Source organism: Canis lupus, chromosome 35 (genome assembly GCF_003254725.2).
Source record: "Canis lupus dingo isolate Sandy chromosome 35, ASM325472v2, whole genome shotgun sequence".
NCBI lineage: Eukaryota > Metazoa > Chordata > Mammalia > Carnivora > Canidae > Canis > Canis lupus.
In genome coordinates this window covers 23,228,337-23,243,456 of record NC_064277.1, presented here as the reverse complement: position 1 = coordinate 23,243,456, position 15,120 = coordinate 23,228,337, and the positions used below count along the sequence as shown (strand labels likewise).

Genomic DNA, 15,120 nt, shown 5'->3' with positions numbered 1-15,120 from the left:
TGATCTTAGGTCCCAAGGGACTACAGCCTTCATGCTGCTGGACACGGTGCACTGCCAGAGTATGAGCGACACACTTTTTAAATCCACCAAAACAATCAAGTCATGTCCGTGTTAGAAAAGGGTTAACAATTATAAAAATGAAAGCACCCCTAAAATGCACACGCACACAAGCTACAGCCATGCACGCTGCCCTCTATATTCAGCTAGGGTCCTGATGAACTGCCATAAACGAGATGCTGCGATTTCAGCATCTTTGGCTGGTTGGGTAACATTTTCCTAGAAATTCATTGAAATTTGCAAAGTAAAGCTGGAGGCAGGGGCACTTTGCACTCATTGACACAGAGCTTTGCTCTGTTCCTGTGTTAGTCTATCCATTTTAAGAGTTTCAGTTTACCAGAACTGCTGTTTTTCTGTGATTTCTGAACTGAGGAGACTCTAACCCAAACCCTGTCATTCCAGAGGAATGGAAAGCCGAGTTCATTAAGACAGAAAGGAAGAAGCTCTTGAACTACAAAGCCCGGCTGGTGAAGGACCTACAACCTCGAATCTATTGTCCCTTTGCTGGGTATTTTGTGGAATCCCATCCATCAGACAAGTATGGCTGGACAGTTTGGTAACACGTTTTTATGCATAAGTAATATATGATGGAATGTGTTGTTTAGCTGTGAATCGATATGAAATGAGAACGAGTGATCAGAAGTCTGGAACTTGTATAACAGGCTGCCTGAGAGCACGGAGCTTGAATAAAAGCCAGCCTGGAAGGAGCTAGGAATAAAAGGCTTGAATAAAGCCAGCCTATTCAGATAGATTTTCTCTGAAAGGATCCTGGGTGGGATAAAGGCAACTGCTTCGGGTACTGTATATGCCAGGAACTAAAGTGGGGCTTTGAACCAAGCCATCTGAATTCTCTTCCACTGACACCATGTGGTAGGTATTACTATACCTTTTTTGCATTGGGGAATCCAACTCAGAGAGGCATAGGGACTTGCACAGTTGCCCTGTCAGAAACACGAGTTGAGAAGTGAGTTCTGGCTGTGCCTGGCGCCAAAGCTCTCTTCTCTACCCCAGGCTACATCCTGGGGTATCATTATCACATTGAGGTGATGAAGATGGTAACTAACTTCCGTTGTATCCTTATCACAGTGAAGTTACTTTCTCATCCTAGAGTATCTGAAGTGATTTCTCTTGCAACAATAAAACTTTGGTCCTGTTCTTTGAGCCTGTTTTTGAAGGCCCCTGAGTTTTCTTTGAGAATGTTTCTTAAATGTTGGGTTTTCACTTTATGCTGACATGAAGGACAATCATCCATTTCAACACTGGGTTTTACACAGAAGTCACTTTTTGTAGTCTTTTTGATACCACATTTTCATTTAAAGAGGTAGCAGCTAAGTTTGAATAAACTTTTCCTCAAACAGGAATATCTATCTCAGGGGAATCCCAAATTTAAGGAACATTGTTTTAGTGCATCTTAACTACTATCTTTACTACTGCCAAGTGCCCAAGCTGGGGAAGTGCTTTCTCTTTTCTCTCAAAATACAGACCCTTTGATCTGTAAAAAAGGAAAACATCCAAAATTTCCTATGAACTACTAAAGCTGAACTAAACATTTGCAAGATCATTAGTGTCCTTTGAGATATTGATTATGCTACAGGATTTTGTGTTGCTGTAGCGCCCGGGTTCTTGGTCACACTACTTCGAAGAATGAAGAAGTAGACCAGACCAAGAATGGTGAGCAGCAAAGCATAGTTTATTGAACAAGAGTATAAAGCTCTCGGGGAGGGGGGTGGGCAAGTGGGTTGCCCCTAGAGTTTCTAAGTTTAGGGGTTGTTTAGGGGTTTTTATGGGGTCTTTTGCAGAACTTTCTTAAGCAATCGGAGTATGAGTCATGCTAATCAGGGCTTTGGTCACATCTCTGTCTAAATAGGTTAATGTCCACTTGCTGATGGCCCTTTTTTTTTTTTTTTTACTGACATCTGGGGGCATAGGCCTTAACTGCCCTTTAGCCCATGATATTTATGAATGCTTTTATGGTTAATTGTCTTATTTTAGGTTGTTTTGCAGAAGTCATTTTTGCAAAGGCTGCAAAACAGAATGTCAGTGCAGTCCTGTCGAATATGCAGAACAGGAGGTCAATGCTGTTTGATTTTAGCTGTCCTGATTCTGTATTTTTTTGTTGTGGACTCTGACCCTGTCTCCCTAACTGTCCTGGCTTACTCCTAACAGCTAGACCTGCTAGGGCTGAGTTGTCCAATATGGTAACTGCCAGCCACATGTGACTAACAAGCACTTGAAAAGTGGCTAATGCAATGGAGGGTTACTGAAATTGGTATCACTGGGTTGATTCAGTTGGAATTATTTTTTCCATGCACTGATACAATAGTTGTGATGTGTTCCATTGAATATTTTATGTAGATTGCTCATTTCACAGTGATACTTGTGTTAATTGTACTTGGAAATTAGGTCGAAATACTTATTACATTACAATATAGTTAAATTATTTTTCTAGCTTAAGAAAAATATGGGCACATTTTTACATTAAAATGAAGACTCTATTGATGGGAAAACTAGTATAGTGCTGGTAAGAGTGAGGAGAAGAAGAAACTGGAAGAGAAGATCTATTGCAAATTTCATGTTAAATAGCAATTTTAATTTGCACCAATAGAGAAGAAGAAAGTATTGTATAAATTTTTTTTAAAGTAACGTGGACTATATTGAGACATATTTTCAGCAAATACATAGGGAATCTGGCAAGGAGTTTCCTCTCGACTGCCAAATAAGAAATAATGAAATTTAGCCACCTGAAATAAGAAGTAAGTGCCCCAAATCATTTTTAATCACTGTAACTGTCCAGTTATGAAAGGACTTGGATAATTGCATAAAAATAGGAAACTATTTTTAGATAGAAAGATGGTAAAAGAGACTATTTCAGTCATGAGTATTTTGTTAGAAAATTATAAGGAAAAGACTAATAAGATATACTTGCAAAAAGTGAAAGATCTGTGATGAAGCACCAAATAGTCTGTAAAATGCAAGACATTTCTAGTAATATAAAAGATCATTGATAAAAATGTAATCAATTACTAAATTTTGAAAAACAGCAAATTTTTTCTTTCATTTTAGTTCAGTAGTTCTCAGGGAGATTTTGTCTCCAGGGGTACATTTGGCAGTGTCTGGAGGCATTTTCTGATATCATAGTGGTAGGCAGATAGTGCTATTGGCATATAGTGGATAGAATACAGGGTGTCTGCTGAAAATCTAATAAGGAACAGGATACCTCCCACATTAAGGAATTATCCAGCTCAAAATGCCAGTAGTGCCATTGTTGAGAAACTGTGCTTTAAATGAATTATTTGTACAAAAAAGAGAAATATTTTAAATTATTTTATTAAATGAGTAGAACATTAGTACTAAAATCTAATAAAAATAGCACAAAATGCTTTTTTTGTTTTTATGAAGATTTAATATTTATGAAGATCTAAATTTATTGAACTATATGCAACAATGCATTAAATTAATAATATATCAAGAGCAAGTGGTGTTCACTACATGAACGTGTTTTTAAATGAGAATTGATTAATATAATTCAGTGTATTTATTAATCTAAGAAGGAAGATCATGTCGTCTCCAAAGATGCCAAAAAGTTTAACTCTCATTTTGACAAAAAAGTACTCTAAAATTAAACATCAAATGACTATTTCCTTACTATGATTATATATATATAATCATAGGAGGATATATATATAATTATGTGTGTGTATATGGAGTGGCAAGAGTCAACCATGGAGAAGCACTGGAACAGTTTAAGTTGAGAATATTTTGTCTGAAATAATCCAATAAGAACATCAATGAAGTAAACATACAAAATGATAAAGGAGAAACATACAAAATGATAAAGGAGACAAAATTATCACTGTCGGCTGCTGATATGATTGTATCTCTAGAAAGTTAAAGAGAATCAACTGAAAAACTATTCCAAACAATTAAAACAAATTACTACTTAGGAGTTATAATTACAGAAAAAGCTCTACTTTTAATTGTATATTTAGAAAATTAAAGAGAATCAACTGAAAAACTATTCTAAACAATTAAAACAACTACTACTTAGGAGCTATAATTACAAAAAAGCTTTATTTTCAGTTGCAACCAAAAATGAGGAAATATTGGAAATAAATTTAACTAGGGGTGTACATGTTTTAATATAAATAAAGCTTCATATGCCACTGAATGACACAGATGAAAACCTATGCAAATGGAAAGAAATACTGCTTGGGGACTAAGTAACAAAATGATATCATTCATAATAGTTTGTAAAGTTATGTGATTCCAACATATGTAATATGTGTTTTGGGAAGTAGACAAGTTGATTCTGAAACTAATTTGTGAAAAAAGCCAAGAATATTTGGCAAACCTCTGATTAAAAAGAGCTACAGAAGGAGAGTACTCTAACCAGAGAATAAAACATATTAAAGTCTTTCTAATCAAAACTTGAAGAGACTACTGCATAAGTAGCCAATGGGTCAGAATGCAAAGTACAGAAATGAACTCATATCTGTCTATGGATTTAGTATATTCTGTGGAGGCATTTCAAATCAATGGTGGTTTAGTAAGTGGCATTGGGCAAATAGTTTCAAAGGATTTCCAAATTTATGAAAAAATACTGTCAATTCACAACCTGAAAAAATTGAATTTGTGGAGTAAGTACTTTTGAATTTTCTACATTTGATAAAGGACAATTTCCACTAAATATGAAAAACTTAGTTTTTATCATGGTAGATGTGCTTCAGCTATGTTAGGTTAAAAATATCCAGATATATTGGAATTTTCAAAACAAGAAGTTTGTATTTCCCTTATTACTTCTTCCTATTGAATGGTACATCTTGAACACATTTCTGCTAAGTTTTTTGAAGCAGCTTTTAGCTGAAGTGTCCTGGATACAGTTGTTGAAATGTTGACTCTATATATCCAAATGTTAGGAACCATCACCAGTTAATGAAGCTGCTAAAAGAAAACAGAAGACAATGAGCTTGATAGTCTTGTGCTCTTTGCAAATGCACAAATGGTTGAGTCATGGAAGATTTGGATTAAGTTCAATTCAAAGTCTTCCTGAAACAAAAAGAATTCTTACCAAACATTCAGAAATCATAGACAAAATGTGACATTGTAACTAACATTTCTCTGATACTATACTACTTATGAACAAACTAAATTTAAAGTTCCATGGAAAGGAAACACTTGTTTGTAACTTAGTTATACAGGTTGAATGTTATATTGAAATTGAATCTTTCTCTAATACAAATCAAAAATAATGGTTTTAAACATTTTCTAACATGAATCAATTTGCAGATGTTATTTATAGTTGGCAGTATTCTATAAACTGGATGCAAAAATTACAAACCAAATTTGAAGAATGCTTTGTTAATTTTATCATTTGGCATTGATTATCAAATTTTGCAATGCTTCTTTTTTTTGTTTTGTTTTGTTTTTTTAAAGATTTTATTTATTTATTCATGAGAGACACAGAGAGAGAGAGAGAGAGGCAGAGACACAGGCAGAAGGAGAAGCAGGCTCCATGCAGGGAGCCCAATGTGGGACTCGATCCCAGGTCTCCAGGATCACGTCCTGGGCCAAAGGCAGACGCTCAACCACTGAGCCACCCAGGCATCCCTGCAATGCTTCTTTGAATTCAAGGTTAATACTGAGTTTACCCAAGAGTTATTGACTTTATTAAACTTGTAGTTTTAAAACTAATATACTTAGTTTTAAATGTAGTTTTAAAATTATCTGTTTTGCTGCAAAGTCAAACTGGTTCTTCTCAGAAAGGTGAACCAGTTTTATCAACATAGATGCGAACACCATATGAAAATGTATTTTTGGTACTCAAATCATTTATTGAAAAACTTAAAAGTATCTCTGGGACAACTTGAACAAGTGAATCTATTCTTTCAACTCTAAGTTTTATGAAATCTAAGTGTTGTTAAAGTTTTTTGATGAAAATTTAGTGTCTGAATTGAGATGTACTCTAATTGAAATGTTTCTAATTGAGATGTACTGTATCTACTGTGTCTAGAGAGATACTGTTTATCTTTCTAGTCCCTAACTGTATTCTGCATAACCAAGGTCCATGTCCTTGAAATGGTACTGTGCTTCACACTACTAAGCAGCTACATTAGTAGTATTTTTAAACTTAAAAATTCCAGATACACTTTTTTTTTTCATAAGAAATTCTTACTTTGAAGGAGGATAGCCCTTATAAGAAATCTTTTGGAATTCCTGGATAAGCCTAGATATAAATTTGAAGAATGTTTTTATGCAGACCTGTATAGTTTTAAAAATATGTATATCAAAAGCAATTTTATCATAAGAAAGAGGTCTAAAGTAGAAATGAAGTTTAGGAGACTTTGGTCACACAGGAGACATGTTCATCTATTAGCCCTATTTATGTACATTTAACTCTGAGGGATGGAATTGAGTTGAATTAATGGAGGTAGACAGCAAATGAAGGACTTAGTGAACCAGAGAAGGGTTGTCACTGTTGAGTGACAGTTATAGAGGACCAGGGGGATGATCTTCTCCAACACTCCTAGCACTTGACTGCCCTGGGAAACTTCCCTTAGGTCATCCCTAAACTCTAGTTTTCTAAAGAAAATAGGAGTTATCAGTAGATAAATGTGTCTCACACTCAATCCTGATATACAGCTAAATGGCCGTCAGTTAATATTACAAAAATAAACTTCTCAATATCTACTCTTGTAGACATAGCGCAAAGGTTTCACTAAAATAGCACTAAGATTCAGTGTAGTTAAGAACCAACATGGCAGAAGCATCAAGCAATCAGAACAGACACAAGGTAGTACTGGATCAGGCCTTGAAGGCTCTGCTCCCCAAACCTTTAATCCTCTAATTGATAAAATTGAGAGAGAGCAAGAGAGAGCCAGGAGGTCCCAGTAGGTGCCAGTTAACCAACCGGCACCAAACTATTTCAATAGTTTAGCAGCCGCTATGCCTACCAGCTAAAAATGAAGTGTTCCTTAAGGCAGTGGGGAAACGAGTGGAGAAGTGAACCTACCGCTATCCACAGCTGTCACACTATACGACATGGAAATGCCTGAGGATGAGGGGTTGTACTGTGGTAATGCTTGCTATTTGTCATGTAACTCATTGTCTTGGACAGTGTGGACATATGCTAAAGATATAAAAAGAAAGTATGTCTAAGATAAGTCTAAGAGAACCTGTTTAAGAAGATGAAAGCAGCAGGTTATTCTATTCTATTGCGTACATATTCTTAGTTTTGGTCACTCAGATAAGCAGTATAACATCAACAGCAATATTTGCCACATGACACTGTAGAAAGTATTAAAGCCAGCCAATAATGAAGTATTATAGAGCTTCAGTTTAAAAAAAAAAAAAAAGGAAGACGAACAGAGTATTTTCTTATTTGGCTTAAATAAAAATGTTTTATGTCAAAGTTTGTAGTCCAAATGCAGATAAACATCCTTTGGTTTGTCAGACATTATGATCTAAGGCATGACCAGAGAAGAGGAGCCAGACAAGTAATGGACATTGGAAATGTCTTAATGTATTACATAAATTTGAGAAGAAAAGTTTTTGATGGGACCCACACAGGCATCCCTACCTGGGAAGTTAAGAATGGAGTTGCCCTCCAGACTTCAGTTGTATCAGAAAGGGAGGGAGATGGTCTGTATCTGTGGAAAACAGAAACAGGCAGAGAAAAATAATGCATTAGACTTAGGGAAAAATTCAAGTAACTGCGGATTTCTTTTTTATTTTTTTATTTTATTTATTTATTTATTTATTTTTTATTGGTGTTCAATTTACTAACATACAGAATAACCCCCAGTGCCCGTCACCCATTCACTCCCACCCCCTGTCCTCCTCCCCTTCCAACACCCCTAGTTCGTTTCCCAGAGTTAGCAGTCTTTACGTTCTGTCTCCCTTTCTGATATTTCCCACACATTTCTTCCCCCTTCCCTTATATTCCCTTTCACTATTATTTATATTCCCCAAATGAATGAGAACATATAATGTTTGTCCTTCTCCGACTGGCTTACTTCACTCAGCATAATACCCTCCAGTTCCATCCACGTTGAAGCAAATGGTGGGTATTTGTCATTTCTAATGGCTGAGTAATATTCCATTGTATACATAAACCACATCTTCCTTATCCATTCATCTTTCGTTGGACACCGAGGCTCCTTCCACAGTTTGGCTATCGTGGCCATTGCTGCTATAAACATCAGGGTGCAGGTGTCCCGGCGTTTCACTGCATCTGTATCTTTGGGGTAAATCCCCAACAGTGCAATTGCTGGGTCGTAGGGCAGGTATATTTTTAACTCTTTGAGGAACCTCCACACAGTTTTCCAGAGTGGCTGCACCAGTTCACATTCCCACCAACAGTGTATGAGGGTTCCCTTTTCTCCACATCCTCTCCAACATTTGTTGTTTCCTGCCTTGTTAATTTTCCCCATTCTCACTGGTGTGAGGTGGTATCTCATTGTGGTTTTGATTTGTATTTCCCTGATGGCAAGTGATGCAGAGCATTTTCTCATGTGCATGTTGGCCATGTCTATGTCTTCCTCTGTGAGATTTCTGTTCATGTCTTTTGCCCATTTCATGATTGGATTGTTTGTTTCTTTGGTGTTGAGTTTAATAAGTTCTTTATAGATCTTGGAAACTAGCCCTTTATCTGATATGTCATTTGCAAATATCTTCTCCCATTCTGTAGGTTGTCTTTGAGTTTTGTTGACTGTATCCTTTGCTGTGCAAAAGCTTCTTATCTTGATTAAGTCCCAATAGTTCATTTTTGCTTTTGTTTCTTTTGCCTTCGTGGATGTATCTTGCAAGAAGTTACTATGGTGCGGATTTCTAATCATAAACCATGGAAACCAGGAAGTGGTAGAAGAGCATTTTTAAGGTGCTTTAAAGAAAAGAACTGTCAGCCCAGACTCTATACCCAATGAAAATACCCTTTGGCAATGAAGCAAAACTAAGACAATTCATTACTAGCAGACCTACTTTAAAAGAAATGCTCTGTCTGCTGCAGAAAAAGAAAGAAAACTCTTCAGATGAAAGGAAGATGATGCTAAAGGGAAACCTGGAATTTCAGGAAAGAGGGAGAGCAACAGAAATGGTAATAACTGTTATACATACTATAGATAATTTTTCTTAAGTTCTTTAAAATACATTAAACAGTTGAAAGCAACAATTATGACATGGTCTAATATGTGCTGCCGAAGCGAGCACAATTATGACATGGTCTAATGAGTTTTTCAATGTGTGCAGGTATAATACCGAAGACAACTATAAGCATTACGGGTTCTGCATAGTGGAAAGTTTTGTACATTCTACAGCAGGTGTTAAAACATTTCTAAGTAGGCTAAGAGGTTAAGTATGTTATTGTAATCCCCAGAACAGCAACTATAAAATCAAAGAAAGAAATATTATCAAAAACTCAATGAGATCAACAAATTCAGTTAAGCTGCAGAATACAAAATTAACATACAAGAATCAGTAGGGTTTTTATACACTAACGGCAAATTATCTGAAAAAGAAATGATCAATAGCATAATATCATTGAAAACAATAAAATATTTAAGAGTAAATTTAGGCAAGGAGGTGAAAGATCACTATACTACACATTGATGAAAGAAATTGAAGAAGACACAAGCAAATAGAAAGATGATCTGTATTCCTGGATTGGAAGAATTAATATTGTTAAAGTTTTCATACTACCCAGTGTAATCCTTATCAAGATCCCAATGGTGTGTTTTTTCAGAAGTAGAAAAAACAATCCTAAAATTTATATGGAATCACAAAAGACTCCAAATATACAAAGGAATCCTGAGAAAGTAGAACAAAGTGAGAGGCATCACACTTCTTGATTTCAAGCTATATTATAAAGTTGTAGTAATCAAAACAGTATAGCAGCGGCATTAAAAGCAGACACATAGACCAGTGGAATAGAATCAAGACCCCAGAAATATGGTCAACTAATATTTGACAAGGGAGCTAAGAACATTCACTGGAGAAAAGACAGTCGCTTCACTAAATGGTGCTGATAAAATTGGACATTCACATGTAAAAGAATGAAATGAGACCCGTGTCTTACACCATTCACAAAAATTAACTCAAAATGTATTAAAGACTTAAATGTAAGACCTGAAACCATAAAACTTCCAGAAGCAAACATAGGTGATAAACTTGTAAACTCCTTGACATGATTTTTTGGATTTGACAGCAAAACAAAGGCAACAAAAACAGACAAGTGGGACTATATCAAACCAAAAAGCTTCTGCACAGTAAAGGAAGCCATCAACAAAATAAAAGGGCAACCTTTGGAATGGGAGAAAAATATTTACAAATCATATATCTGATAAGGGGTTAATACCCAAAATATATAAAAAAACTCCTACAACTCAGTAGCATAAAACAAACAATTTCAAAATGGACAATGAACTTGAATGGATATTTTTCCAAAGACCTACAGATGGTCAACAGGTACATGAAAAGGTGCTTAATATCACTAATCATCAGGGAAATGCAAATCAAAATCATAATGAAATATTGCACACCTATTAGAATGACTGTTACCGCAAAGACAAGAAATAACAAGTGTTGAAGAGGATATGGAGAAAAGGGAACCCTTATGCTGTTAATAGAATGTAAATTCAAGCAGCCACTATGGAAAACAGTATGGAGGTTCTTTTAAAAATTAAAAATAGACCATATGGTCCAGCAATTCCACTTCTGGGCATTTATCTGAAGAAAATGAAAGCACTAACTTGAAAAGATAGGTTCCTCCAGTTTCACTGCAGCATTCTCTCTAATCGCCCAAATCAAACACAAACCAACATAAATGTCCAACAATAGTTGAATGGATAAAGAAAATATGGTATTATAGAATACCAGTGGAATATTATTCAGCCATAATAGGAAGGAAATCTTGCTATTTTTTACAACATTGGATGGACCTTGAGGGCATTATGTTAAGTGAAATGAGTCAGACAGGAAAAGACAAATACCATATTATCTCACTTACATGTCAAATCTAAACAAAAACAAAAACAAAACAAAAAGACAACCAAAACCAAACTCATGGAAAAAGACACCAGATTTGTAGTTACTAGAGGCAGGGGGCAGGGTTGGAGAATTTGATGAAGATGTTCAAAAGGTGCAAATTTCCAATTATAAGTACTGGGGATGTGATATATAACATAATGACTATAGTTAACACTGCTGTATAGTATATTTGAGAGTTGCTAAGACGATAAGTCCTAACAGTTCTCATCACAAGGAAAAAAACCTTTTTCTTTTATTTTTTGTATCTACATGAGATAATGGATATTAAATAAACTTATTGTGGTAGTCATTTTGCAATATATATAGTCATTATGCTGTACATCTTAAACTTATACAGTGCTATATGCCAATTATATCTGCCTAAAACTGAAAAAAAAAAACCCTCAACAGGTAAACTAAATGGAATACTAAAAAATATTTAAATGATTTAAAAGAAGGAAAGGGAATGGAAAGGCAGAGGGCTGAGAAAGAGATAAACAGAAAACATAATAAAATGGTAGACATAAATAATTACATTAAATACAAATGTTCTACAGAAATGTGAGTGAAGCCTTTCACTTGCACCTTCCAGACCAGCCTTGCTGCCATCAACTACATAGCATTGACTAATCCCAGTCAACAGCATATGGAACAAAAGGATCATCATCCAAACTCCATTTGAATTCATAATCAACAAAATTTTGAGAGATAACAAAGTACTTACCACTTAAAGAAATTAAAATAGTCTAAACGTGCCAGTTAGAAGGCAGAGTTATGAGAATGGATAAAAGAACAAGACCCACTCTATGCTGGCTACAAGCATAAAGTCCATGTTGAACTTAATGATATAGATAAGTTAGAAGTAAAAGAATGGAAAAAATATATACCATGCAAACACTAGTCCAAGAAAGCTTGAGTAGCTATATTAACAATAGAGTATACTTCAGAGCAAAAAGTATCAGGAATACAGAGGCACATTATGATGTCAATTCACCGAGAAGATATAAGAATCCTAAATGTACATAACATCAGACTCAAATACATGAAACAAAAATTTAATAGGACTTTAAGAAAATGGAAAGTCAGAATAACAGTTGGAGATGTCAGCACTCTTTTCTTGGTAAGTGATAGAATGAGAACACAGAAAATTTAGCAAGGATGTAGAAAAATTGAACATAAATAAACTGGATCTGAATGACATTTATAGGAAATTACACCTGAAAATAGCAGAATATGTATTCTTTTCAAGAACAGACATTGACCAAGAGAGACCATGTCCTGGGGCTTAAAACAAACCCTAACAAATTTTAAATTTTTAAATTAAAATGATACAGAGAATGTTTTCTGATCATATTTGAATTAGGCTAGAAATCAAGAGAAGGATAACTGGAAAATCTCCGAATATTTGAAAACTGGAAAACGCACTGCTAAGCAATATGTGAGCCAGAGAGGAAGTATCCTGTGAAATTGGAAAACATTTTAAACTAAAAAAAAAAAAAAAAAAGCAAGAAAACACAACACATCGAAATTTGTGGGATACTGAAGAAGAGCTAAGAGGGAAATGTGTAGCATAAATGTACAATATTAAAAAAGAAAGTACTCATTTTAGGAAACTAGAAAAAAAATGAGCAAAATACACCCAAAGCAAGCAGAAAGAAGGAAGCATTTAAGACAAGAGCAGAAGTCAATGAAATGAAAAGAAAAAAACAATAGAGAAAAACAATGAAACAAAATGACCAAGAAAAAAAGATAGACAATTACCAATATCCAGAATGAGAGAGCTCACTGAAGATCCCTTAGTGTTAAAAATAACTATAGTGAAGGAATATTATAAGCGATTCTATGTACATAAATTAAACAACTTAGGTGAAATTTCCCGTTTCTTTGAAAGCCACAAACATCAAAACTCCAAAAAATACACACATCCTCATATCTATTTTTTTAAAGATTTTTTTTATTTTTTATTTATTCATGATAGAGAGAGAGAGAGAAAGGCAGAGACACAGGCAGAGGGAGAAGCAGGCTCCATGCGGGAGCCCCACGGGACTCGATCCCGGGACTCCAGGATCGCGCCCTGGGCCAAAGGCAGGCGCCAAACCACCGAGCCAGGGATCCCCTATCCTCGTATCTATTAAAGGAGTTTCTTTTGTGGGTTAAAAATCTTCCAAAAAAGAAAATCCAGGCCCATATTATTTCACTTGCAAATTATGACAAACATTTAAAGAAGAAATAACACTGATTTAATGTATTCTTTTCCAGAAATAGTGGAGGAAGAAACACTACGACTCATGAGACTCTGCCACCAAAAGCAAAGGCTGTGCAAGAAAGTATACACTAGTACTTCTCATAAACATAAGAGCAGAAATTCCTAACTAAATATTGGCAAATTGCATCAAACATATGTAAAAGGAATAATACAACCAGATGCGGTTTATACCAGGAATGCAAGGCTGATTCAATATTCAAAACTCAATCTAATCCATCATATTAACAGATAAAGAAAAAATCACATGATTATATTAACTGATGCAGAAAAAGCAGTTGATAAAATTAGGCATGTACTCCTGGCAAAATAAAAACCAAACCAACCAGGGACGCCTGGGGGGCTTTGGAAGTAGAACATCTGCCTGGCCTAAGACGTGATCCTGGGGTCCTGGGATCGAGTCCTACGTTGGGCTCCCTGCATGGAGCCTGCTTCTCCCTCTGCCTGTGTCTCTACCTCTCTCTCTCCCTATGTCTCACATGAATGAATAAATAAAATCTGTGAAAAAAAAACAAAAAACACCAAACTAAACCAAAACAAAAACTCTTAGCAAACCAAACCAAAAACAAAAGAGAATTGTCCTAACCTCATTAAGGGTATCTATAAAAATCCACAGCTAGCACCATACTTGATAGAGAAAGAATGACTAATTTCTTCTAAGCTGAATAAGAAGACAAAAATGACTATATCATGCTGAAATTCCTAGTCAGTGCAGGAAGGCAAGAAAACTAAATAAATTGATGTAGACTGAAAGGAAGTCGTGAAATGTCTTTATTCATAGAAACCATGACTGTCTACATAGAAAATCCCATAGAATTTACAAAAGAAAATTCTAGAACTCAGTAAATTTAGTAAAGTCATCAGATATAAAGTAAATGTATAAAAGTCAGTCATATTTCTGTATATAGGCAATGAACATGAGGACAACAAAATTTAAAAAAACATTTACAGTAGCTCCAAATAATTACTTCTTTGCAAATCTAAAAAAATAAATACAGGGTCTGTATGCTGAAAACCTTAAAACATTGATTAAATAAATCAAAGGTAAATTAAAATAATTGAAAATGAATTGGATATCTCAATATAGTTAATTTTTAAATTTTTCTGCATTTAATATGTATTGAATACATTAACAAAACTTTAATACTGTGTGGAAAGTATAACAACATTCTCCAACTATTTTTTTTAAAGCTTTTATTTATTTATTCATGAGAGACAGAGAGGCAGAGACACAGGCAGACGGAGAAGCAGGCTCCATGCAGGGAGCCTGATGTGGGACTCGATCCTGGGACTCCAGGATCATGCCCTGGGCCGAAGGTAGGCGCTAAACCACTGAGCCACCCAGGGTTCCCCATTCTTCAACTATTTTATATTTTTTCCCCCAATATTTTATTCATGAGAGACACAGAGAGAGAGGCAGAGACATAGGCAGAGGGAGAAGCAGGCTCCCTGCAGGGAGCCTGATGTTGGACTTGATCCCAGGACCCCAGGATCATGACCTGAGCCAAAAGCAGACACTCAACTACTGAGCGACCCGGGTGCCCCTCTCCAACTATTTATCTTATGCAACCATAGAGAAGTAAACATGGGAAGAAGATCAAGAGCAAAATTTTAAAATATTCTTAAGTACATTTCTCTAGTGGCAATCATTAATCCTAATTATTAACTCTAATGGGATATTTTTAAGCATCTTACCTTTGGGGATATTTCATCTGTCAGTAGAATCATTTTACATTAAAAACATTGTAATATGATGATACATTTTTATTACATTATCTAGC

The 15,120-nt window shown here is 35.3% G+C and overlaps 1 protein-coding gene across 6 annotated transcripts in view; it reads left to right on the top strand.

The window, feature by feature from the left end:
* Positions 1 to 15,120, top strand: part of LOC112657055 (cytidine monophosphate-N-acetylneuraminic acid hydroxylase) — a 133,400-nt gene that overhangs the window by 73,692 nt on the left and 44,588 nt on the right. For all 6 annotated transcript variants that reach the window (XR_007408327.1, XR_007408326.1, XM_025442849.3 and 3 more), the window contains exon 9: positions 460 to 595. Coding sequence is in view for 4 of the 6 variants with exons in the window: in XM_025442849.3 (XP_025298634.3) it covers positions 460 to 595 (136 nt within the window). In the remaining 2 variants the exon portion in view is untranslated. The remainder of the gene's footprint in view (positions 1 to 459; positions 596 to 15,120) is intronic.